The sequence below is a fragment of the Cetorhinus maximus genome, chromosome X (assembly GCF_964194155.1).
Source record: "Cetorhinus maximus chromosome X, sCetMax3.hap1.1, whole genome shotgun sequence".
Classification (NCBI taxonomy): domain Eukaryota; kingdom Metazoa; phylum Chordata; class Chondrichthyes; order Lamniformes; family Cetorhinidae; genus Cetorhinus; species Cetorhinus maximus.
The window spans coordinates 7,787,247-7,810,873 of NC_135917.1; the positions used below are offsets into that span (position 1 = coordinate 7,787,247).

The 23,627-nt window shown below is 45.6% G+C and overlaps 1 protein-coding gene across 1 annotated transcript in view; it reads left to right on the forward strand.

Annotated features, from left to right (window-relative positions):
- The first annotated feature begins 4,017 nt into the window (after positions 1-4,017).
- Positions 4,018-23,627, forward strand: part of smarcd1 (SWI/SNF related BAF chromatin remodeling complex subunit D1) — a 48,250-nt gene continuing 28,640 nt past the window's right edge. Inside the window, exons 1-2 of the mRNA XM_078534417.1 lie at positions 4,018-4,257; positions 23,150-23,343. Of these exons, the coding sequence (XP_078390543.1) occupies positions 4,087-4,257; positions 23,150-23,343 (365 nt within the window). The 5' untranslated portion in view covers positions 4,018-4,086. The remainder of the gene's footprint in view (positions 4,258-23,149; positions 23,344-23,627) is intronic.

The following is a 23,627-nucleotide window of genomic DNA, read 5'->3' on the forward strand; positions in this document are numbered from 1 at the left end:
GTGACCCTGTGACTAGAGTTTAATCTGCCCTGTAGGTGGGGCTGTATCTGGAATTTGGTCTCTTCACTGTAGCTGGCGCTGTGTCTGGAGTTTAGTCTCTGCCCCGTAAGTGACCCTGTGACTGGTTTAGTCTGCCCTGTAAGTGGCGCTGTGTCTGAAGTTTAGTCTCTTTACTGTAGGTGGCACTGTGACTGGAGTTTAGTGTCTTTACTGTTGGTGGCACTGTGTTCGGACTTTAGTCACTTTACTATAAATGGTGCGGTGCCTAGAGTTTAGTTTCTGCCCCGTAAGTGACCCTGTGACTGGTTTAGTCTGCCCTGTAGGTGGTGCTGTGTCTGGAGTTTAGTCTCTTTACTGTAGGTGGTGCTGTGTCTGGAGTTTAGTGTCTTTACCGTAGGTGACGCTGAGACTGGAGTTGAGTGCCTTTACTGTAGGTGATGCTGAGACTAGAGTTTAATGTCTTTACTGCAGGTGACGCTGTGACTGAGGTTAGTGTCTTTACTGTAGGTGGTGCTGTGTCTGGTGTTTAGTGTGTTTTCTCTAGGTGGTACTGTGTCTGGAGTATAGTTTCTGCCCTGTGGGTGAAGCTGTGACCGGAGTTTAATGGCTTCACTGTAGGTGGCGCTGTTTCTGGTGTTTAGTGTCTTTACTGTAGGTGGCGCTGTGTCTGGCGTTTAGTGTCTTTACTGTAGGTGGCGCTGTTTCTGGAGGTTTGTGTCTTTACTGAAGGTGACCCAGTGACTGGAGTTTAGTGTCTTTACTCTAGGTGGTGCTGTGTCTGGAGTTTAGTCTCTGCCCTGTAAGTGACCCTGTGACTAGAGTTTAATCTGCCCTCTAGGTGGAGCTGTATCTGGAATTTGGTCCCTTCACTGTAGCTGGCGCTGTGCCTGGAGTTTAGTCTCTGCCCTGTAGGTGGCGCTGTGTCTGTAGTTTAGTGTCTTTACTGTTGGTGGTGCTGTGATTAGACTTTAGTCACTTTACTGTAAGTAGCGCTGTGCCTGGAGTTTTGTCTCTGCCCTGTAATTGACCCTGTGACTGGAGTTTAGTGTCTTTACTGTAGGTGGTGCTGTGACTGGAGTTGAGTGTCTTTACTGAAGGTGGCACTGTGACTGGAGTTTATTGTCTTTACTGTTGGTGGTGCTGTGACTGGAGTTTAGTCCCTTCTCTGTAGCTGGTGTTGTGTCTGGAGTTTAGTCTCTGCCGTGTAAGTGACCCTGTCACTAGAATTTAGCCTGCCCTGTAGGTGGGGCTGTGTCTGAAGTTTAGTCTCTGCACTGTAGGTGGTGCTGTGTCTGGAGTTTAGTCTCTTCACTGTAGCTGGTGCTTTTTCTGGCGTTTAGCCTCTTCACTGTAGCTGGCGCTGTCTGGAGTTTAGTGTCTTTACTGTTAATGGCGCTGTGTTAGGACTTTAGTCACTTTACTGTAAGTAGCGCTGTGCCTGGAGTTTATCCTCTGCCCCATAACTGACCCTGTGACTGGAGTTTAGTCTGCCCTGTAGGTGGTGCTGTGTCTGGAGTTTAGTCTCTTTACTGTAGGTGGGGCTTTATTTGGAGTTTATTCTCTGCCCTGTAGTTGGCGCTGTGTCTGGAGTTTAGTCTCTGCCCTGTTGCTGGCGCTGTGTCTGGAGTTTCGTCTCTGCCCTGTAGGTGGCACTGTGTTTGGAATTTAATCTCTGCCTTGCTGGTAGCACTGTGTCTGGAGTTTAGTGCATTTACTTTTGGTTGCCCTGTGTCTGGAGTTTAGTGCCTTTACTGTTGGTGACGCTGTGACTGGAGTTCATTGTCTTTACTCTAGGTGGTGCTGTGCCTGGAGTTTAGTCTCTGCTCTGTAAGTGACCCCGTGACTAGAGTTTAATCTGCCCTGTAGGTGGGACTTTGTCTGGAGTTTGATCTCTTCAGTGTAGCTGGCGCTGTGTCTGGGGTTTATTTTCTGCCTGTAAGTGGCGCTGTGTCTGGAATTTAGTCGTTGCCCCGTAAGTGACCCTGAGACTGGTTTAGTCTGCCCTGTAGGTGGCGCTGTGTCTGTAGTTTAGTCTCATTACTGTAGGTGGCGATGTGTCTGGAGTTTAGTATCTTTACTGTTGGTGGCGCTGTGTTTGGACTTTAGTCACTTTACTGTAAGTAGCGCTGTGCCTGGAGTTTTGTCTCTGCCCTGTAATTGACCCTGTGACTGGAGTTTAGTGTCTTTACTGTAGGTGGTGCTGTGACTGGAGTTGAGTGTCTTTACTGAAGGTGGCACTGTGACTGGAGTTTATTGTCTTTACTGTTGGTGGTGCTGTGACTGGAGTTTAGTCCCTTCTCTGTAGCTGGTGTTGTGTCTGGAGTTTAGTCTCTGCCGTGTAAGTGACCCTGTAACTAGAATTTAGCCTGCCCTGTAGGTGGGGCTGTGTCTGAAGTTTAGTCTCTGCACTGTAGGTGGTGCTGTGTCTGGAGTTTAGTCTCTTCACTGTAGCTGGTGCTTTTTCTGGCGTTTAGCCTCTTCACTGTAGCTGGCGCTGTCTGGAGTTTAGTGTCTTTACTGTTAATGGCGCTGTGTTAGGACTTTAGTCACTTTACTGTAAGTAGCGCTGTGCCTGGAGTTTATCCTCTGCCCCATAACTGACCCTGTGACTGGAGTTTAGTCTGCCCTGTAGGTGGTGCTGTGTCTGGAGTTTAGTCTCTTTACTGTAGGTGGGGCTTTATTTGGAGTTTATTCTCTGCCCTGTAGTTGGCGCTGTGTCTGGAGTTTAGTCTCTGCCCTGTTGCTGGCGCTGTGTCTGGAGTTTCGTCTCTGCCCTGTAGGTGGCACTGTGTTTGGAATTTAATCTCTGCCTTGCTGGTAGCACTGTGTCTGGAGTTTAGTGCATTTACTTTTGGTTGCCCTGTGTCTGGAGTTTAGTGCCTTTACTGTTGGTGACGCTGTGACTGGAGTTCATTGTCTTTACTCTAGGTGGTGCTGTGCCTGGAGTTTAGTCTCTGCTCTGTAAGTGACCCCGTGACTAGAGTTTAATCTGCCCTGTAGGTGGGACTTTGTCTGGAGTTTGATCTCTTCAGTGTAGCTGGCGCTGTGTCTGGGGTTTATTTTCTGCCTGTAAGTGGCGCTGTGTCTGGAATTTAGTCGTTGCCCCGTAAGTGACCCTGAGACTGGTTTAGTCTGCCCTGTAGGTGGCGCTGTGTCTGTAGTTTAGTCTCATTACTGTAGGTGGCGATGTGTCTGGAGTTTAGTATCTTTACTGTTGGTGGCGCTGTGTTTGGACTTTAGTCACTTTATTGTAAGTCGCGCTGTGCCTGGAGTTTATCCTCTGCCCCTTAAGTGACCCTTTGACTGGAGTTTAGTCTGCCCTATAGGTGGTGCTGTGTCTGGAATTTAGTCTCTTTACTGTAGGTGGGGCTTTGTTTGGAGTTTAGTCTCTGCCCTGTAGGTGGCGCTGTGCCTGGAGTTTAGTATTTTTACTGTAGGTGGCGCTGTGTCTGGAGTTTATTCTCTGCCTTGTCGGTGGCGCTGTGTCTGGAGTTTAGTTTCTGCACTGTAGGTGGCGATGTGTTTGGAGTTTAGCTTCTGCCCTGTAGGTGGCGCTGTTTCTGGAGTTTAACATCTTTACTGTAGGTGGCGCTGTGTCTGGAGTTTAGTTTCTTTACTGTAGGTGGCGCTGTGTTTGGAGTTTGGTCTGCCCTGTAGGTAGCGCTGTGTCTGGAGTTTAGTGTCTTTACTGTAGGTGGCGCTGTGTCTGGAGTTTAGTATCTTTACTGTTGGTGGGGCTGTGTCTGGAGTTTAGTATCTTTACTGTTGGTGGGGCTGTGTTTGGACTTTAGTCACTTTATTGTAAGTAGCGCTGTGCCTGGAGTTTATCCTCTGCCCTGTAAGTGACCCTTTGACTGGAGTTTAGTCTGCCCTATAGGTGGTGCTGTGTCTGGAGTTTAGTCTCTTTACTGTAGGTGGGGCTTTATTTGGAGTTTAGTCTCTGCCCTGTAGGTGGCGCTGTGTCTGGAGTTTAGTGTCAGCCCTGTAAGTGGCGTTGTTTTGGGCGACCTATGAGCGCGTTTGGGATAGGCCGCGTACCGGAAGCAGTGCGGTGGGTTTCCGGTGCGTGCGGATGCCTGCTGGAAGATGGCGGCGCGAGGGTTCCAGACAATGAGCCCGGGTGCGGCGGCTGCTGCCGCTATGGTAGCGGGTCCGGGGCCTGGACAAGGACAGGGGCAGGGACAGGCCCCAGGCAGGATAGCAGGCGCTCAGCAGCAGAACATGTTCCGCTCGGCCATGCCGGGTCAGGGATACCCGGTAAGTGGGGACCGAGCAGAGCTGGGATTTGGAGCTGTGTGCAGACCAGGGTCGGGAGACGAGGGCCGAGGCCCTTTCCTCAGGACAAGGGAGGCTTCATTCCTCTGATCAAACTGGCTATAGCCCTATAGACTGTCTCTCTCTCCTCCCTAATGGGAGGGTTGGCCTTTAGGCACCTGACCTGACCCTAAATCCCTTTGTTCCTTCAGTTGGATAGTTTCTGACTACCCTAGGCTGCTTCAGATTCTCACATTGCTTTCCAGTGCAGAAAATAAGGACTGGTTTATGATGTCTTAGTAACTGTTTTCCTCCGTTTCTGTAGGGTTTTCACTCTCTCTTCACATTCAGGCTTGACTTTTTGATATTTTAGGCAGCCAATTGTGTTGCAATCCAAGATTTCTGCGGCTGCTGCACTCACAAAGAGAAAAGTGTAGGTCCTGACAACGTTTTTGGAGAGCAAAGCAGAGTGGGGCTCTGATGAAAGGTCACCCGTCTGAACTGTTAACTTGGTTTCTCTGTCCACAAATGCTGACTGACCTCCAGATGATTTCTGTTCTGTGTTGAAATCCAGGCCAAACAGGTGGTGGTGAAAACGATTGGCTGTAAAGATCAGATGTGAAGTGGTACAGACTCGACACGGTTGTTTGTGCACAGAGACCGAGAGTGCGGGGACCCTAATTTGCCACAAAGTGGCAAACAAACTCGGAAAGGAAAGCAAGACTTGGATTTATATAGTGCCTTTCACGAGCACTGAATGTCTCAAAGTACTTTACAGCCAATGAAGTACTTTTGAAGTGCAGTCACTGTTGTAATGTAGAAAATGCAACAGCCATTTTGTGCACAGCAAGCGGTAATGTGACAATGACCAACCAATCTGTTGTGGTGATGTTGATTGAGGGATAAATATTGGTCAGGGTATCAGGGAAAACTCCCCTGCTCTCACATTCATAGAATGGTTACAGCACAGAAGGAGACTATTCAACCTGTCGTGTATGTGCTGGCCCTCTCGAGGAGCAGTTCACCTAGTCCCACTCCCCTGCCTTTTCCGCATAGCCCAGCAAATTTTTCCTTTTCATGGAATGATCTAATTTTGAAAGCCATGATTGAATCTGCCTCTGCCACACTCTCAGGCGGTGCATTCCAGATCCTCACCACTCACTGCATGGAAACATTTTTCCTCATGTCGCTGTTACTTTTGCCAATTATCTTATATCTGTGCCCTCTGGTTCTCAATCCGTTCACCAATGGGAACAGTTTCTCCCTATCTACTCTGTCCAGACCCTTCATGATTTTGAACACCTCTATCAAATCTCCTCTCATCCTTCTCTTCTCCAAGAAGAACAGTCCCAACTTCTCAACTTGATACTTTGTCCACCTCATTCCCAGGAACCAGATCCAGCAGTATCTCCTTTCTCATTGGTCTGAAACTAGAAACATATTTCTATGGAAAATTCTCCTGAATGCACGCTTGTCCCCCTCTGCCCTTTACACTGCTACTATCACAGTCTATATTGTATAATTTAATCCTCCCATTATAACTACTTTATAATTATTGCACTTCTCTGTAATTTCTTTGCAAATTAGTTCCTCTGCATCTTTCCCACTGGCCTCTAGCCTACACCGAGCAATTTAATCCACCTTTTTTGTTCCTTGGCTCGCGCCAAATGTATTCTGTCCTTGACCCCACGTGAACATCCTGTTCTCCAACATTACAATGTTCTCCTTAATACTGCCTCCTTTTCTCCTTCCCTATCTTTCCTGGACACCTTGTATCCAGGAATGTTTTAACACCCAGTCCTTCCCTTCTTTGAGCCAGGTCCCTGTTATCGCCACACATCCTATTTCCATGTGGCTATCTGCAACTCGCCAATTTTGTGTGCATTCACATACCTGCACTGTAACCCTAATTTAGACTTTATTGCTTTCCCCCTTATGGTCAACCCATCTGTTTCCTACTCTAGTGCTATCTGTGTCCCAATTCTCTGTGTACCTTGGTATTCCCCTCTGGTATTACCGCCTGACAAGTTAGTTTAAACCCTCCCCAATAGCACCAGCAAATCGCCCTGCAAGGAAATTGGTCCTGGCTCTGTTCAGGTGCAACCTGTCTGGCTTGTACAGATCCCATCTCTCCCAGGACTGATCCCAATGTCCCGAGAATCTAAAGCCCTCCTCCATGCACCATTTCTCCAGTCATGTATTCATCTGCTCTGCTCTCCTATCTCTATACTCACTTGTGCATGGTACTAGGAGTAATCTGGAGTTACTACTTTTGAGGTCTTTCTTGCTATTTTCCGACATAGCTCCCTAAATTCTGACTGCAGATCACATCCCTCTTTCTATCTATGTCGATGGCACTGGTATGGACCATGACCGCTGGCTGTTCACCCTCCCCCCTCAGGGTGCCCTCAGCTGTTCAGTGTTACCCTTGCCCCTGGCACTAGGGAGGCAACACACCATCCTGGATTCACGCCTGTGGCTGCAGAAACATCCGTCTGTTCCCCTAACTATCAAATCTCCTATCACTATTGTTCTTCCAGTCTTCTTCCTGCCCCCTTGTACAGCTGAGCTGACAGGTGGGGCCATAGACTTGGCTCTGGCTGCACTCCCCAGATGAGCCTTCACTCTCATCAGTGTTCAGAACTGAATGCTGGTTGGAGATTAGGATGCACTCAGGAGTCTCCTGCACTCTGCCTGTTTCTTCTTGACTGCCCGGTGGTCACCCATGCTCTCCCTCCCTGCGTACATTTAAGCTGTGGGGTGACCACATCTATAAACATGCTATCTTCGAAACAGTGCCATTGGATCTTTTACATCCGCCTTAGATGGCAGACAGGGCCTTGTTTGAACATCTCATCCATACTCCCCCAGTGCAGCACTCCCTCAGTATGACACTGGGGAGTGTCAGCCATGATTATTGTGCTCAAGTCCTGGAGTGGGGCTTGAACCCACAACCTTTTGACTCAGGTTTGAGTGCTGCCAACAACTGACACTCAGCACAAGTCCTGCTCCAGCCACTATGTGGTGGGAGACGGGCTTGATGGGCCAGCAGACCTTTTGTGCCCATCAATTTGGTGTCCATATTAGGAGATACTAGCCATGCTGTTGGTAAAAGAGGTGTTTGAACCTTGAATTTCCTTCAGTAAATAACTTTAATGTGTACAGTCACAATCTGGCTCTGTACTGTTTTCTGTGTCTGATATAGTCACAGTGGACATAGGGTGTAAGAGCTTACTGAAATGAAGTCTTAACAGAACAGGTTTTGTATGCTCAGACTAAAACTCCGTTTTGACCAGGGCTCTGGTGTGCAGACAATAGAAACGTCAGGGTAAAATTCCAGATGTTATGATTGTTGGGAAAGGAAGATGCCAGCTCAGATAAGCGGAAGAACAAAAGCAAAATACTGCGGATGCTGGAAACCTAAAGGACAAACAGAAAATGCTGGAAATATTCAGGTCATCAGGCAGCCTCTGTGAAGAGACAGAATTCACATGATCACTTTCCTGAAATGTAAACCCTCTTTCTTTGCGCAGATGGTACCTCACCTGAGTGTTTCCAGCATTTTCTGAAGCTAAACATAAAGATGAGGCAAACAACCTGGGCCGTTTTTGATGTATGCTTTAAGGTTGTGTTGTTCTAGGCTCACTCTTGCCTGAATCAGAAGGTCGTGGGCTCAGTCCCACTCCAGAGATCTGAGCGTATATTCTGGATTGGCACTCCAGTGCAGTGCTGAGGGAGTGCTGCATTGTCAGAGGGTGCCACCTTTCAGGCAAGATGCTAGCCCGAGGCTATCTTCTCAGATGGATGTAAATATATAAAGCTATTTGAACGAGCTGGCTAATTCAGGCCCATATTTAACCCTTAACCAACAGCACCAAAAATAGATTGTCTGGCCATTATCTCATTGCTGTTTGTGGGAGCTTGCTGTGTGCAAATTGGCTGCTGTGTTTCCTGCATTACAATAGCGATTTCAAGAAAAAGCCCTATAAAGTCTGGAGTGAAAGGTGTTTCAGAAATGCTAGCCCTTTCCATTTTTTATCCTTTTCCATGCTGTTTCTACTGGTGTTTTATAGGGACGGGGTTGAAGCAATCCATTAACTCCTGTGCAGCAACAACTTGCATTTATATAGTGCCTCGAATGTAGTAAACCACCTTAAGGCATTTTGCAGAACATTGTCAAATAAAAACGAGCCACGTGAGATATTCGGATAATTGACCAAAAGCCTAGTCAAAGAGCACCTGAAAGGCAGAGGGACTTAGGATGTGAATTTGAGAGCCTAGGGCCAAGGTACCTGACAGCACAACCGCCAATGGTGCAGTGGTAAAAACCGGGGGATGTGTGAGAGGCCAGAATTGGAGGCGTGTAGCTATCTTGAAGGAGCGCGGCATCGTGTCGGGCTGGAGGAGATTAGAGACAGGGAAAGGCAAGACCGTGGAGGGATTTGAAAATGAGGGTGAGAATTTGTTGTTGAAATGTCAGTGTAGGGCAGTCAGCACAGTGGGTGCTGGGCGAACGGGACTTGGCGCACGCTTTGGATGTCAAGCTTATGGAGGGTGGAAGATGGGGAGCTGGCCAGGCATGTGTTGGAATAGTCGAGGCAACAAAGGCATGGATAAGGGTTTCAGCAGCAGGCAGGCTGAGGCAGGTGCTCGGGTGGGTGATGTTACAGAGGTGGAAGTAGGCAGTCATGGCGATGAAGCAGATGTGTGATCGGAAACTCATCTCTGGGTCAGTCACAACACCAAGACTTGTTCAGCTTGGACAGTGACGTGTCAAAATATCGCACTGGTGGAGAGAAACACATTGACCATAAGTTTCAGTTAGTTTTCTGTGGTTAGATCAAGGGTCAGGAAACCCTGGTGCATTCCCCAGTTGATTAGCACTTGTGTGGGCCACGTGCATTGTGTTATATGTGGTGGAGGAATTGGTTTTTTTTGTGTGCTCAATGAATGTTTGGGCGACAACTCAATTGAATGCTGCAGGGAGAGTGTTCAATTGAATGATTGGATTGACTGTGGAACACAGTCGTTTCAGTCCCTCTTGCAACTGGTCACGGTTGAATGATGTCACGAGGTGTCAGCTGTGGCTCAGTTCATAGCACCCTCGCCTTTGAATCAGAGGGTTGTGGGTTCATGTCCCACTCCCGGAAACCAAGAACTGTGATTGTACTCGAAAGAGTTGCAATCTGTGACTGTTGATAACTCGAAAGAGTTGAATGATGTCACGAGGTGTCATCTGTGGCTCAGTTCATAGCACCCTCGCCTTTGAATCAGAGGGTTGTGGGTTCATGTCCCACTCCCGGAAACCAAGAACTGTGATTGTACTCGAAAGAGTTGCAATCTGTGACTGTTAATAACTCGAAAGAGTTTGAATGATGTCACAGTGGTTTCCTGAAGCTTTGCCCACAGCTAGGCATCGAGGGGAGACTCCACCAAGTTTTATCTCAACATTCCTGTCTTCAGGGGAGTAAATCAATCGGGGTGAGTTCACATATTCTTTGGCAAAGGCAAAGTACAAACTTTACTATTCATCTGACCTCTTTTCATTAGTTGTTGATGACTTTCTGTATCTTTTCTGTTTCTTTCTTATTAAAAGAGCTGCTTTTCTATAAAGCCCACTTTTGATCATGGCATCATTGACAACTGGATTGAGGAGTTGCTAAGTTTGACTAGTTAAGAAAACCAAGAAGGAAAGACTTGCATTTATGTAGCACCTTTCATGACCTTGGGGCATCCCAAAGTGCTTTGCAGCCAATGAAGCACTTTTGGAAGTGTAGTCACTGTTATAATGTAGGAAACACAGCAGCCAATTTGTGCACAGCAAGCTCCCACAAATAGCCATGTGATACTGAGCAAATAATCTGTTTTAATGGTGTTGATTGACGTGGGCTGGGTAGTTTCACAGGCCAGAGAGCAATGTTCCCTGTTAACTGCACTGCAATCAGAAAGTCCAGTGCTCTTCAAAGTTCCCACGGCTCTATTTTGAACATTCATCTGAGAAAGCAGACAGAGACTCATTAAAGTCTCCTTTGAAAAACAGTTCAGCAATCCCTCAATATTACACCGCAGTGTCTGGTTAGATTTTTGTGCTTGAGTCTCTTTAGTGGGACTTGAATGCACAACTTGCTGACTCACCTGAGAGTGGTAGCCACTGAAACACAGCGAAATTAAATGTGCTGCTTGTCCCTGCCCCATCCCTGCTGCATTTCTGTTTTAATTACCCCTGCTGCTCTCCATTCCAGTTTCACTCTGGAACTCCCTGTGGTTGTAGACTTGGCTGCCAGTGACTGGGACCACTCAACGACTGTGTCAGTGCCAGCAGCTCGACATATACCCATGCCTGTCAAAGGCAGAAAAACACTTTAAATGAAAGAAAGGCAGACTTGCATTTATTTAGCACCTTTCACACCTCAGAGTGTCCCAAAGTGCTTTTCAGCCAAAGTGTGGTCACTGTTGTAATGTAGAAAACGTGGCTGCCAATTTGCACACAGCAAGATCCCACAAATGCCAATTTGGTAATGATCAGATAATCCGTTTCCCCTAGAGTACTGTGTACAGTTTTGGTCTCCTTATTTAAGGAGGGATGTACTTGCATTGGAGACAGTTCAGAGGAGGTTCCCTTGGTTGATTCCTGGGATCAAGGGGTTTGTCTTATGAGGAAAGGTTGAGCAGGTTGGGACTGTACTCACTGGAGTTTAGAAGAATGAGAGGTGATCTTATTAAAACGTATAAAATTCTGAGGGGGATTGACATGGTAGATGCTGAGAGATTGTTTCCCCTTGTGGTGGGGGGGGAATCCAGAACCAAGGGGCACAGTTTAAAAATAAAGGGCTGAGTTAGACAGATTTTTGATCGACAAGGGTCTGGGGCCAAATGGCTGACGACTCCTATTTCTTATGATCTTATGTCATGTTGCTTGACGGACAAAAATTGCCCAGGACACCAGGAAGAACTCCCCTGCTTTTATTCAAAATAGTGCCATGGGACCTTTCATGCCCCCTGAGAGAGCAGGCAGTGTAATGTCCCATCTGGAAGGTGAGTAGCGCTGACAGTGCAGCGCTCCCTCAGCACTGCACTCGAGTGCCAGCCTTGAATTTTACACAGATGTCCTGCAGTGGGACTTGAATGGCGACACCCTTAACTGAGGTGAGGTAAAAATGGGCCAGGATTCTTACTCCTGACTGCAGTGCAGTGACTCCTGGTAGGCTGATGTGGAGGGATATCTGCTGAGAACAGGATTGTATTTGGCTGCGATTCTTCCATGGAGGAATTGCCTGCTGACAGTCGCTGGACGGAGACTGAGACAGTGGCAGATATCTGGTGCCTGTGGAGCTGTGACCCAGGAACAGTTGATGCCTTCCAGAGGGGGAGAAATAGAAAGCAAAAGCCTTCTTTGTGGCTGCCCAGAGCCAGTTAATCTTTATTTAGTTAAATGGCCATCCCTGGAGAATAAGGGAATAGTAATAAGATAAAAACATGAAGCACTTGGATTGTGGAATGTATAACTTTTACGTCACCTTCCATTACGCACCCCTTTTCACCGCAAACAACTTTTCATTCCTTTGTCAGCTTTTCCTCTACAGTTAGCACTGTTTAGTTCTGCTTTGGTTTCTTTTAATGGTGAAGTTTTATCTGTGTAGTGCAATCTGGTGTGTAAATTGTGACTTCATGTATGTGCTGGCCTGCTCATTATAGAAGTGTGATGTAATGGAAATAATGAAAGGAGAGTTTAGCCACTGAATTGCATTTGGTTCGTGATTGGCATGTCCAGCATTTCATTACATGTTGCTGTCTCAGGAAGTGCTCAATTAGCCCTCATCCTTTCCTTGGGAACAATGAAGTTATTGCGGACCTTGGCTGTTCGTATTAGTGATATGAAAATAGCACACTGCAGACAGGAAAGTGTTTCCTTATATTGATTATTTTTTTTAAGATTTTGCTCACATGCTTGATTGTCTTTTGTCTAAGTAGCAGTTCTGGTAATCATTTTGGATGCTGGTGGAAGCAGGTTAGTCTCAAATGCATTCTCCTCGTGCTCCAATAAAGGTTACAGTAGGATTCTGCATCCTGACTTGACATCAGTGACTGGTGTCCATCTGGCAAGAGAAATCATCCCCGCCAACTTCCTTCTGCGTAGTTTTCAAGCTTTTATTTTTTGCGTCGGTCAATGGCCAAACGTGCTTTGTTTTTGTGATTGTGTTGAATTTTGGCCATCTTCATAAATCTTGAAAAGGTGCTGGTGCATGACAGTGAAATGGAGCACATGATCTCAGCTGATGGCTTCGGTGAACCCCAAGGGAGTGTTGCATTATCAGGTGTTCCGTCTCTTGAGAGAAATTTCAAGCCAAGAGCCTCGTCTTTTTGATCAGGTAGACTTGTAAAGACTCAATGGCAGTATTCAAGAAAGAGCGGAGTTTTCTGAATCCCAAGGCTCCGGGTTCAAATCTCACTCCAGGACTTGAACACTTCAAGGCTGACACTCCAGTCGTGCAGCAGGCCCCATCTTTTGGATGAGACGTTAAACCGAGACCCTGTCTGTCCTCTCAGAGGGCATAAAAGATCCCATGGCACTAAGAGCAGGGGAGTTCTTCCCAGCGTCCTGGCCAATATTTATCCCTCAATCAAGATCACTAAAACAGATTATCTGGCTGTTACCACATTGCTGTTTGTGGGAGCTTGCTGTGTACAAATTGGCTGCTGCGTTTCATACTACAACAGTGACTACACTTCATTGGCTGTAAAACGCTTTGGGACATCGAGTGGGTCATGAAAGGTGCTATAGACATGCAAGTCCTCCCCCCAAGTCCCGAGTTCTGACCAAAATTCAGACAATACAGAACATACAGTACAGAGCTAGGCTGTTTGACTCATTGTATCTGTGCGAGCTGTACTGGAACAAACCAGAACTCTTCCACAAACCAGAACTCTTCCCACTGCCTTGCTGTCTTCCCCCTAGCTCTCTACCCTCCCTTTAAAGGATGCAGTGGCCTCTTGCCTCAGCGACTTGCTGTAGTAAACCATTCCCTCTTGCTCTTTGTAACAATTTTAAAGTGATGGCTCCTCATTGTTGACCTCTCAATCAGCAGAAATGATCTTCAGAGCTCCCTGGTAAATTTAAAAACCTCAATTTCCTCTTGGCCTCCTGTGCTGCAGTGTAGCCCCTTGTGTCTCAATCTCCCCACTTAATGATAGTACTATCACCCTGAAAGGGAGTTCTTCCCAATAACCTCTGCTGATTCATTGCATTTTCACATACTGTTAGGCTGTCAAGTTCTTCGTCATTTTTGTACTTGGTAGTCTAACAATTTCTGTAGGCAAGATTCCTTGGAAGCTGAAATCTCGATTTCATTGTTCTCTGACCCTGGAGAGTGGGTAAACCTCGGGATTAACAATTATCCCAATTGTAGTCATTTGTGTGCTTGAATGTATGGAATTCTCACCATATTGTCCGTCTATTCAGTTCGAAAAAAATATTACAGATCAGAGATTTAATGTGCTGAAACTAATCGCAGTTACACACAAAAATCAAGCCTAGTTATAAAAGAAATAGTATAAAAATAACCAACTAGTTGGGCACATAGATCAACATTGCAAAATCCTTGCCCATCAGCTCGAAGGGCTATTGTATTTGAAACAATCTTTTGGAAAAGAATAAAGTGATGAGAGGTAGCACCGGGAATTTTAACAGACCGGCCTTCTCCTGCTGCTTAATAACATTGTTGTCTTGAGCCATTTTGTTCAGGTGGGGAAGTCCACTTGACTTATGTGAGCCATATATTCACAGAAAGCTCTTCAGAATTCAGGGCAATGGGTTAATGGACTTAACAATGATAAATCACCTGCCACAGATGCTGGACACTCAGCAAGGCTGACTATCAGGAGTATTAACCATAATTGCAAAATTCTTCCGAAACCGAATTCTGTTCAAAGACTGAATAGAAAATGTGATAGTTTCATGTCAGTTGTAGGGAAACTGCTGGAGATCATTGTAAGGGAAACATTAGGGACAATTTTGGCTAACCTAGGACAGTCAAAATGGATTTATAGAAGGCTGGCCATGTTTGATTAATTGAATGCTTCAAGGAAATGAAACTGCATTCAGAGACAAGGGAATGTAGCGATTGTGGTTTATTTGAGCTTGTAAAGAGTGGTTAATAAAATTTTTTAAAAATTCTTTTAAGGCATGCGGGCTTCGCTGACTATGCCAACATTTATTGCCCATCCCTAATTGCCCTTGAGAAGGTGGTGGTGAGCTGCCTTCTTGAACCGCTGCAGTCCATGTGGTATAGGTACACCCACAGTGCTGTTAGGGAGGGAGTTCCAGGATTTTGACCCAGCGACAGAGAAGGAACGGCAATATATTTCCAAGTCATGATGGTGAGTGGCTTGGAGGGGAATTTCCAGGCGGTGGTGTTCCCATCTATCTGCTGCCCTTGTCCTTCTAGATGGTATTGGTAGTGGGTTTGGAAGGTGCTATCTAAGGAGCCATGGTGAATTTCTGCAGTGCATCTTGTAGATGGTACATGCTGCCACTGTGCGTCGGTGGTGGAGGGAGTCAATGTTTGTAGATGTGGTGCCAGTCAAGTGGGCTGCTTGCCCTGTAGGGTGTCAAGCTTCTTGGGTGTTGTTGGAGCTGCACTCATCCAGGCAAGTGGAGAGTATTCCATCACATTCCTGACTTGTGCCTTGTAGATGATGGACAGGCTTTGGGGAGTCAGGAGGTGAGTTACTCGCCACAGAATTCCCAGCCTCTGACCTGCTCTTGTAGCCACAGTATTTATATGGTTGGTCCAGTTCAGTTTTTGGTCAATGGTAACTCCCAGGATGTTGATAGTGGGAGATTCAGTGATGGTAATACCATTGAACATCAAGGGGCGATGGTTAGATTCTCTCTTGTTGGAGATGGTCATTGCCTGGCACTTGTGTGGCGTGAATGTTACTTGCCATTTTGTCAGCCCAAGCCTGGATATTGTCCAGGTCTTGCTGCATTTGGACATGGACTGCTTTAGTATCTGAGGAGTCGCAAATGGTGCTGAAAATTGTGCATTCATCAGCGAACACCCCGGCTTTATGATGGAAGGAAGGTCATTGGATGGAGGGAAGCAGCTGAAGATGGTTGGGCCGAGGACACTACCCTGAGGAACTCCTGCAATGATGTCCTGGAGCTGAGATGACTGACTTCCAACAATCACAGCCATCTTCCTTTGTGCTAGGTATGACTCCAACCAGTGGAGAGTTTCCCCCCTGATTCCCATTGACTCCAGTTTTGCTAGGGCTCCTTGATGCCACACTCGGTCAAATGCAACCTTGATGCCAAGGGCAGTCACTCTCACCTCACCTCAGGAGTTCAGCTCTTTTGTCCATGTTTGAACCAAGGCTGTCATGAGGTCAAGAGCTGAGTGCTTAAGAACTGGTCGTGTGACACCATGGATGGGTAGATGGCTAAAGGATAGAGAGGGCAAGTAAATTGATGTTCCTCAAATTGCCAACCTGTTCCCCAGAAATCAGTGTTGGATCATGATCAAACTGTGAGGAAGAATGCAGGAGGACCTGGATAAATGGAGTGGCAAGTGCAGCTCTATGTTAATAAATACATTGTAGTACAACATAATGAATGAAGCCCTTTAAAAAGACAGTCACCTCTCTGATTTCAGCATGCTATGCATGAAAGTCGGTTGTCTATACTCCCTTTGTTACTTAAAAGCTTTGATTTATTGGGCAGGATTTTCCCCGTAATATCAGGGAAATGCAGAGACTTTCTGCCCCTTCAAGGTGTTGAACTCTTCCACAGCCACTGGTTTTACAACCTTGCCCGTGCAACTGTGTGCGCCGATGTAGTATCATTCATTCATGTGTGCTCTGCCCAAAGGCAGGTCCCAAGCCTACCTCAGCCAGAATGGCAATCAAACCCACACTGTTGCTGTTACTCTGAACCACACGCTAGCCAACTGTCCTAAACGACCCCACCCCTACTTTCCCCCAAGGCAGTGGGTCACCGCTCTTTGACTGTAGAGGACATCGCACCTGATCCCAACCTCATCCTCATTCTGCACCCATTTACCTGTGTGGCCACACTTGTTTTATCTAGCCGGAGTTATCAGATAGCCCCCGAGAATGGGGAATCTCCCTGAATTTTTACTGTCCCCGATGAGATCGCTGCACGAGATGAGATCAAGGCACTGTTTCTAGCCATTGGACCCTACCTAGTGACTGGGACTGGTCCATATACACCTGTGATTTGCTAAACATATTGGAGGCTTGTTCACCTGGAGTGACTGGCCCAGTCTGCTGACATCTAGGAAAAAAATAGCAGCTTGCCCTTTCAATGATAATGTTTACTGGCAAGAATCTCAGGTCCCTTAAGGTAGCGGGACAGGTGGATAAGGTGGTTGAGAAGGCATATGGGATACTTGCCTTTATTAGCCGAGGCATAGAATATAAGAGCAGGGAGGTTATGCTGGAACTGTATAAAACGCTGGTTAGGCCACAGTTAGAGTATTGCGTGCAGTTCTGGAATCTGCATTATAGGAAGGATGTGATTGTACTAGAGAGAGTGCAGAGGAGATTTACCAGGATGTTGCCTGGGCTGGAGAGTTTTAGTTATGAGGAGAGATTGGATAGACTGGGGTTATTTTCCCTGGAGCAGAGGAGATTGAGGGGGAACATGGTTGAGGTGTATAAAATTATGAAGGGTATAGATAGGGTAGACAGGAAGGAACTTTTCCCCTTGGTGGAGGGATCAATAACCAGGGGGCATGGATTTAAGGTAAGGGGCAGGAGGCTTAGAGGGGATGTGGGGAAGAATTTTTTCATCCAGAGGGTGGTGGGAATCTGGAACTTGCTGCCTGAAAGGGTGGTAGAGGCAGAAACCCTCATAACATTGAAGAAGTATTTGGATATGCACTTGTTATGCCATGGCATACAAGGCTATGGGCCTAGTGCTGGAAAATGGGATTAGAATAGTTAGGTACTTGTTTGACTGGCGCAGACTCGATGGGCCGAAGGGCCTTTTTCTGTGCTGTAGCCCTCTATGTCACCAGGGAAAGCTGCCTTTACAGATGGGCTGAGGCAGTACTGTAAGGTGAAGGGGTCAGAAAACTCATCACTTATGAAATGTTTGTGGGTCTGGGCTTGGGCCCAGGCATGTCATTTGCTGCTGCTTGTAGCTACTCCTACCAGAGATCTGCTGTCATGGTGTGTCATTTGAATGCAGTTTTATTCTTCAGATAAATGAGGTTAGAATGAGGAGGGAGGGTGAAAAATATGAGTCGAGCCAATACTTTTGGGTTGCCTTTGTCTTCCTTCGGAGTAGGTTGCAATTCATTCAAACTGAGGCCTGGTGGGCAGTGCTCAGATTCACCATATCGAATCCAAGCAATCAGTCACTTGAATGCTCTACCCTGGGTGATGTTATGTATGCTGAGGAACAATGAGCCTTTGTTCTTTCTACTTGGGCTGTAAAAGGAGATCATACAGTGTTGATTATAAGTAAATGTCCTCTCAATTATACTGTTAAACTCTGAATGAAACTGAACTCATTTGGCATGCTCATACACTTAAATAATGTCAAATGGAAGTTGTGTATCCTCCTCTTAGTTTGTGACTGCCTTGACTTGATGCCAATGTAAATGGAGCAAAAGGAACTCATTTAACACTTTTCTCTGACATTCCGATGTTGCTGCATACTTTCCCTCCATGGGATATTGTTGATGTCATAGCCTCCTTTTAGCCCCTCCATAAAACTTGTCTCTTTTGAGCAAGCTTTGAATCACCCCTCCTAATTGCTGCTTTCAAAACAAAGAACTCGCAGCAATGTAGCTGCTTTCATGAGCTCGGGATGTCTGAAAGTGTTTTACTGCCAAAAATAGCACTGGTTTGATGATTTTGGCTGAGGGAGGAATTCTCCCAGGACACTCGGGAGAATTCACCTGCTCTTTGAAGAGTGCCGTTGGATCTATTACGCTGACCTTAGAGGGGTAGATGGGGCTTTGGTTTAATGTCTCACCCCAAGGAAGGCGCCTTCAACAGTGCAGCACTCCTCAGCACTGCACTGAAGTGTCAGCCTAGAATCTGTGCTCAAGTCTTTGGAGCAGGACTTAAATCAATAACCTGCATCTGAGGCAAGAATACTGAGCTGTGGCTAACACCAAACAAACTTCTTTATATATAAAACAAAGACCCAAGTGAGCAAAGGCTGATAGATCTGGCATGCCTTTGATTTGAGTCTGCTTACGTCTCTGAAGCACCTCAATGTTTCCTATGGCAAAGGCGCTATATGAATGGAAGTTGCTGTTCTGAGTATTGTTTATCGGCCATTTCCTGAGCACATATCTTCCTGCTGATCTGCCTGTTAATGATAGTTTTGAAATATTTGAATCTTCATTTGAAATTCTCTCTCCAGTTGAATGGGATTTAATTGCACCAATGCAGCCGCTATTGTGCCAGTGTTCAAGGCTTTTCCTGAACACCCTTTGCCCGGCAACTGTTTTGCTGTGTGCAGGCAGGGCCTTTTTCTCTTTTGAGTCTTGATGTTAATTAGCTGAGACCTGCGAGAGTGGTAGTATGGAGCTGAAAGGCATGCACAAGTGACGTGACAACTGCTGTTACAAGGTCTTTCATTGATTCATTTCTTTGTGGTGTTTAGAATACACAACGTAGGGCCTTGGACCGAACAATATACCGGCATCTTCTAGCATGTCAGTTGCTCCTGTAGTTTCTGTTGATTTGCTGGATTTCTTGTAAAGTTGAGGCGACTGCATCTTCCCCACAATAAAATGTCGGATGCCCAAGAGCGACAGCATCAGCTTGCTAAATGAGGGTGCAGTAAAGTAGAGCGTAGCACACGGACAAAGGGTGTTTGAAAGGGACGCGTGGCATGCAGTCAGCAACCAGGAGTAAACTCTTTGAATTTCTTGCTCATGGTTTGGTAAGGGTTTGTTCTCAAATTAACCAGTCTTTTATTTCTGACTGTAATGGCAGCTTTTTTTTGTCAATTGTAATGCAGCATTTTGGGTCCCGGAGGTTTCCCCATCAACTGTCTCCTGTCCTAAAGAGGGAAGGGGTTGTGTCTTTTTTGCCTAGTTGATGCATTGACTGCAGAATCAGTTTAGCCTTCTGTGCAGCAGACGCAGCAATTGAATTGACATGTACCTTATTGTAACATGCCAGTACCGGCATAGTGGTTTAATTGTCTGCCGATTTAAAAATTTTTTCCCCCTATGTGACTGATTTTTATTGGCTATTTTTTTTAAAGTTTTCCCCCACCTCGTCCTCTTTCCCCCTCCCCCTCCCCTATCACAATTGGGATTTTCTATTTCAGATGTTGGGTCACATTGTAGCAACCTCCTGCTGAGAGAATGGAGCACAACTGCTGACCTGTTAGTTTCATGTCCTTGCTGTGCTATACAATTCAGATGAAAAAACTTGCCTGTAAATTTGCATACTTGAAAATGTAACTAACTGAAACTGTTCTTTTCTCCCATTGTTCTGCACCTCAGCATGGCAATTTGGCAACATCCTAGTCCGTAGCCAGTATATACCCCCTTCCCCACCCATACCTTTTCCAAAATAGGTCTTTAATTTGTCAACAGAAGTACAAGTTTGCTGGGGCAGCTTACTCTTAGTGTTTTGCACCCCCATTTGAAGTAGGATGTGGCCTCCATTCAACCTCCCCAGCCATTTCCCCAAGAAACATTTGATCATTTAACGGAGAGTATGAAGAGCGAGGCACTAAATTGAAAAGTGGAACCTCAAAGGTAATCTCTAGATTATTACCTGAGCCACGTGCAAATTGGCATAGGGTGCGTAAAATTAGAGAGGTGAATGCGCGGCTCAAAGGCTGGTGTGGGAGAAGTGGGTTTCGATTTGTGAGGCATTGGACCAGCATTGGGGAAAGTGGGGGCTATACAGTTGGGAAGGGCTGGGACCAGTGTTCTAGCAAGCCGCATAATTAAGGAGGTAGGTGGGGTTTAAAACTAAATAGTGGGGCAAAGGATCAAATTTGGGAAGCTGTTATTATCAAACAGTAGAGACGAGAGAAGAGAGAAAGGTATTAATATGGGAAACGATAAACAGACTGTGATGAGAAGGGGCAGGGAGTACAAATCTAGAGTAAATCCGATAAGGCTAGCGGCTACAAAGATAATAAAAGGACAAAACTAAAGGCTCTGTATCTGAATGCATGTAGCATTCAAAACAAAACAGATGAACCGATAACTCGAATAGAAATAAATAAGTATGATCTGATAGCCATTACAGAGACATGGCTGCAGGATGACATAGATTGGAACCTGAATATTGAAAGGTACGTAACTTTAGGAAGGACAGGAAGCTAGGAAAAGGTGGAGGGGTGACTCTGTTAATTAATGAACCAGAGAGCAGGCCATACTAGAACTGGTATTGTGCAACGAGATAGGATTAATTAATGACCTTGTAGTGAAGGCGCTCCTAGGTAGCAGTGATCATAATATGATTGAATTTTACATTCAGCTTGAGGGAGAGAAGAGTGGGTCCAAGACTAGTATTTTAAACTTAAATAAGGGCAATTATGAGAGCATGAAAGCACAGATAGCCAAAGTGAACTGGCAAATTAGGTTAAGGATAGGTCAATAAAGATGCAGTGGTGGACATTTAAGGGAATATTTCAGAATATACAGAATAGATACATTCTAACAAGAAAGAAAAATTCTAAAAATTCACCATCCATAGTTAACTTTAAAAAAAAAATTAAAAGTAATATCAGACTTAAAGAAAAGGCATATAATTGCGCAGAGATGGGTAGCAGGCCAGAAGATTGGGCAGAATATAAAAAACAGCAAAGAATGATCAAAAGATTGATAAGGAAGGAAAAATTAGAGTACGAGAGAAATCTAGCTGGAAATATAAAGACAGTAAGGGTTTCTATAGATATTTGAAAAAGAAGAGAGTTAATAAAGTGAGTGTTGGTCCTATAGAAAGTGAGTCTGGGGAATTAATAATGGCAAATAAAGAGATGGCAGATGAATTGAACTGGTATTTTGCATTGGTCTTCACTAAGAGGGTACAAGTAACATCCCAGAAATAGCTGTAAATCCGGAAATGAAAGGCAGGGAGGAACTCGGGAAAATTACAATCACCAGGAAAGTGGTATTGAACAAATTGTTGGAGCTGCAGGCTGACAAGTGCCCGGGTCCTGATAGACTTCATCCTAGGGCCTTAAAAGAAGTGGCTAGTGAGATAGTTGATGCATTGGTTTTAATTTTCCAAAGTTCCCTAGAGTTGGGGAAGGTTCCATTAGATTGGAAAATTGCGAATGTAACTCCGTTATTCAAAAAGGGAGGGAGACAGAAAGCAGGAAACTATAGGCCAATTAGCGTAACATCTGTCGTAGGGAACATGTTAGAAACTATTATTAAAGATGTGGATAAAGGGGAACCGGTGGATGTACTGTATTTTGATTTCCAGAAAGCATTTGATAAGATGTCACAGCAGAGGTTATTGTGGAAAATAAAAGCTTATGGTGCAGGGGATAACATATTGGCATGGATAGAAGATTGGTTAGCCAACAGGAAACAGGGTAGGCATAAATGGATGATTTGTGGTTGGCAGGATGTAACAAGTGATGTGCCACAGGGGCCAGTGCTGGGGCCTCAACTTTTTTACAATTTATATCAATGACTTGATTGAAGGAACCAAAGGGATGGTTGCTAAATTTGCTGATGAGACAAAGATAGGTAGGAAAGTAAGATGTGTGAAGAGGACACAAGGAGGCTGCAAAGGTTCATAGGTTTAGTGAGTGGGCAAAGAACTGGCAAATGGAGTATAATGTGGGATAGTGTGAAATTGTCAATTTCGGCAGGAAAAATAAAAAAGCATATTATCTAAATGGTGACAGATCGCAGAGCTCAGCTGCCAAGGGGTCTGTGACGCCTAGTGTATGAATAGCAAAAGGTTAGTATGCAGGTATAGCAAGTAATTAGGAAAGCTAATGGAATGTTATCATTTATTGCGAGGGGAATTGAATACAAAAGTAGGGAGGTTGTGCTTCAGTTATACAGGGCATTGGTGAGATCGCATCTGGAGTACTGTGTATAGTATTGGTTTGCTTATTTAAGGAAGGTTGTAAATGCGTTGGAAGCAGTCCAGTGAAGGTTTACTAGACTCATAGCTGGAATGGGCGGGTTGTCTTATGAGGAAAGGTTGGACAGGCTAGGCTTGCATCCGCTGGAGTTTAGAAGTAAGAGGCGACTCGATTGAAACATATAAGATCCTGGGTCAACGTGGAAAGGATGTTTCCTCTTATGGGAGAATCTAGAACTAAGGGTCACTGTTTAAAAATAAGGGGTCGCCCATTTAGGACAGAGATGAGAATTTTTTTTCTGACGGCAGTTAGTCTTTGGAATACTCTTCCTCAAAAGGCAGTGGAAGCAGAGTCTTTGAATATTTTAAGGCAGAGGTAGATAGATTCTTCATTAAGCAAGGGGAGGACAGATTATCAGGGTCGACAGGAATGTGGAGTTGAGGTCACAATCAGATCAGCCATGATCTTATTGAATGACGGAGCAGGCTCGAAGGGCCGAGTGGCCTACTCCTCCTATTTGTATGCGGCATGCGAGGCTACCTCGCTAACAATTTTGGGTTTAATACCAAAGTGACTGTTCTTATGTCTTGTGAACTGAGCTTGCTGCTGCCCTATCTTAGGGTCGTAGTTTTGTTTGGGGAGGGCCAGGTTCAGTTCCGCTGGATGTGTGTTCTGGACAAATATCAAGGCTTGTAGCCTCCAGTTGCACACAGCATTTTCTCATCAAAAATCAGAATGTTGGTGTTGTGATATGGGAGTTTATTTGCTGACTGTAGCCTTTCCCAATGAGGTCAAACCCTTTTCAGTGCCTCATTTTGTTCTTTTACATTTAACTAGCGCCCAGGGATGCCTCCTGGCAGCCGCATGCCACCTCAAGGTGCTTCAATGGGTCCGCCGGGTCCTTCGTATGGTGGGAGTCCGGCAGTGCGACCAGGCATGCCTCAGTCGATGATGGACCAGTCTCGCAAACGGCCAGCTCCTCAGCAGATTCAACAGGTGCAGCAACAAGCAGCCCAGAACCGCAATCACAAGTAGGTCCAATAGCTCTTAAACAAAGCTTCGCGATATTCCGGTGCAACTTATGTTGCCAAAAATGATGTGCTTTGAAACAGTCAGTATTTCCAGAGGCAAGGACACCTGTATTCTTAAAACTCCCGGAATAAAATTGTATTAATGTTCATCCCTGTAAGTGCTGACACATTTAGGATGCCAATCCCACAAGCATCAGCAGCCTTCAAATGCCTCGCCCGAGTGAGTTAAGGAAGTGTTGGCAAGCTATTTTCCTGTGAGGAGCTGAACCTGGTATAGAGCAATC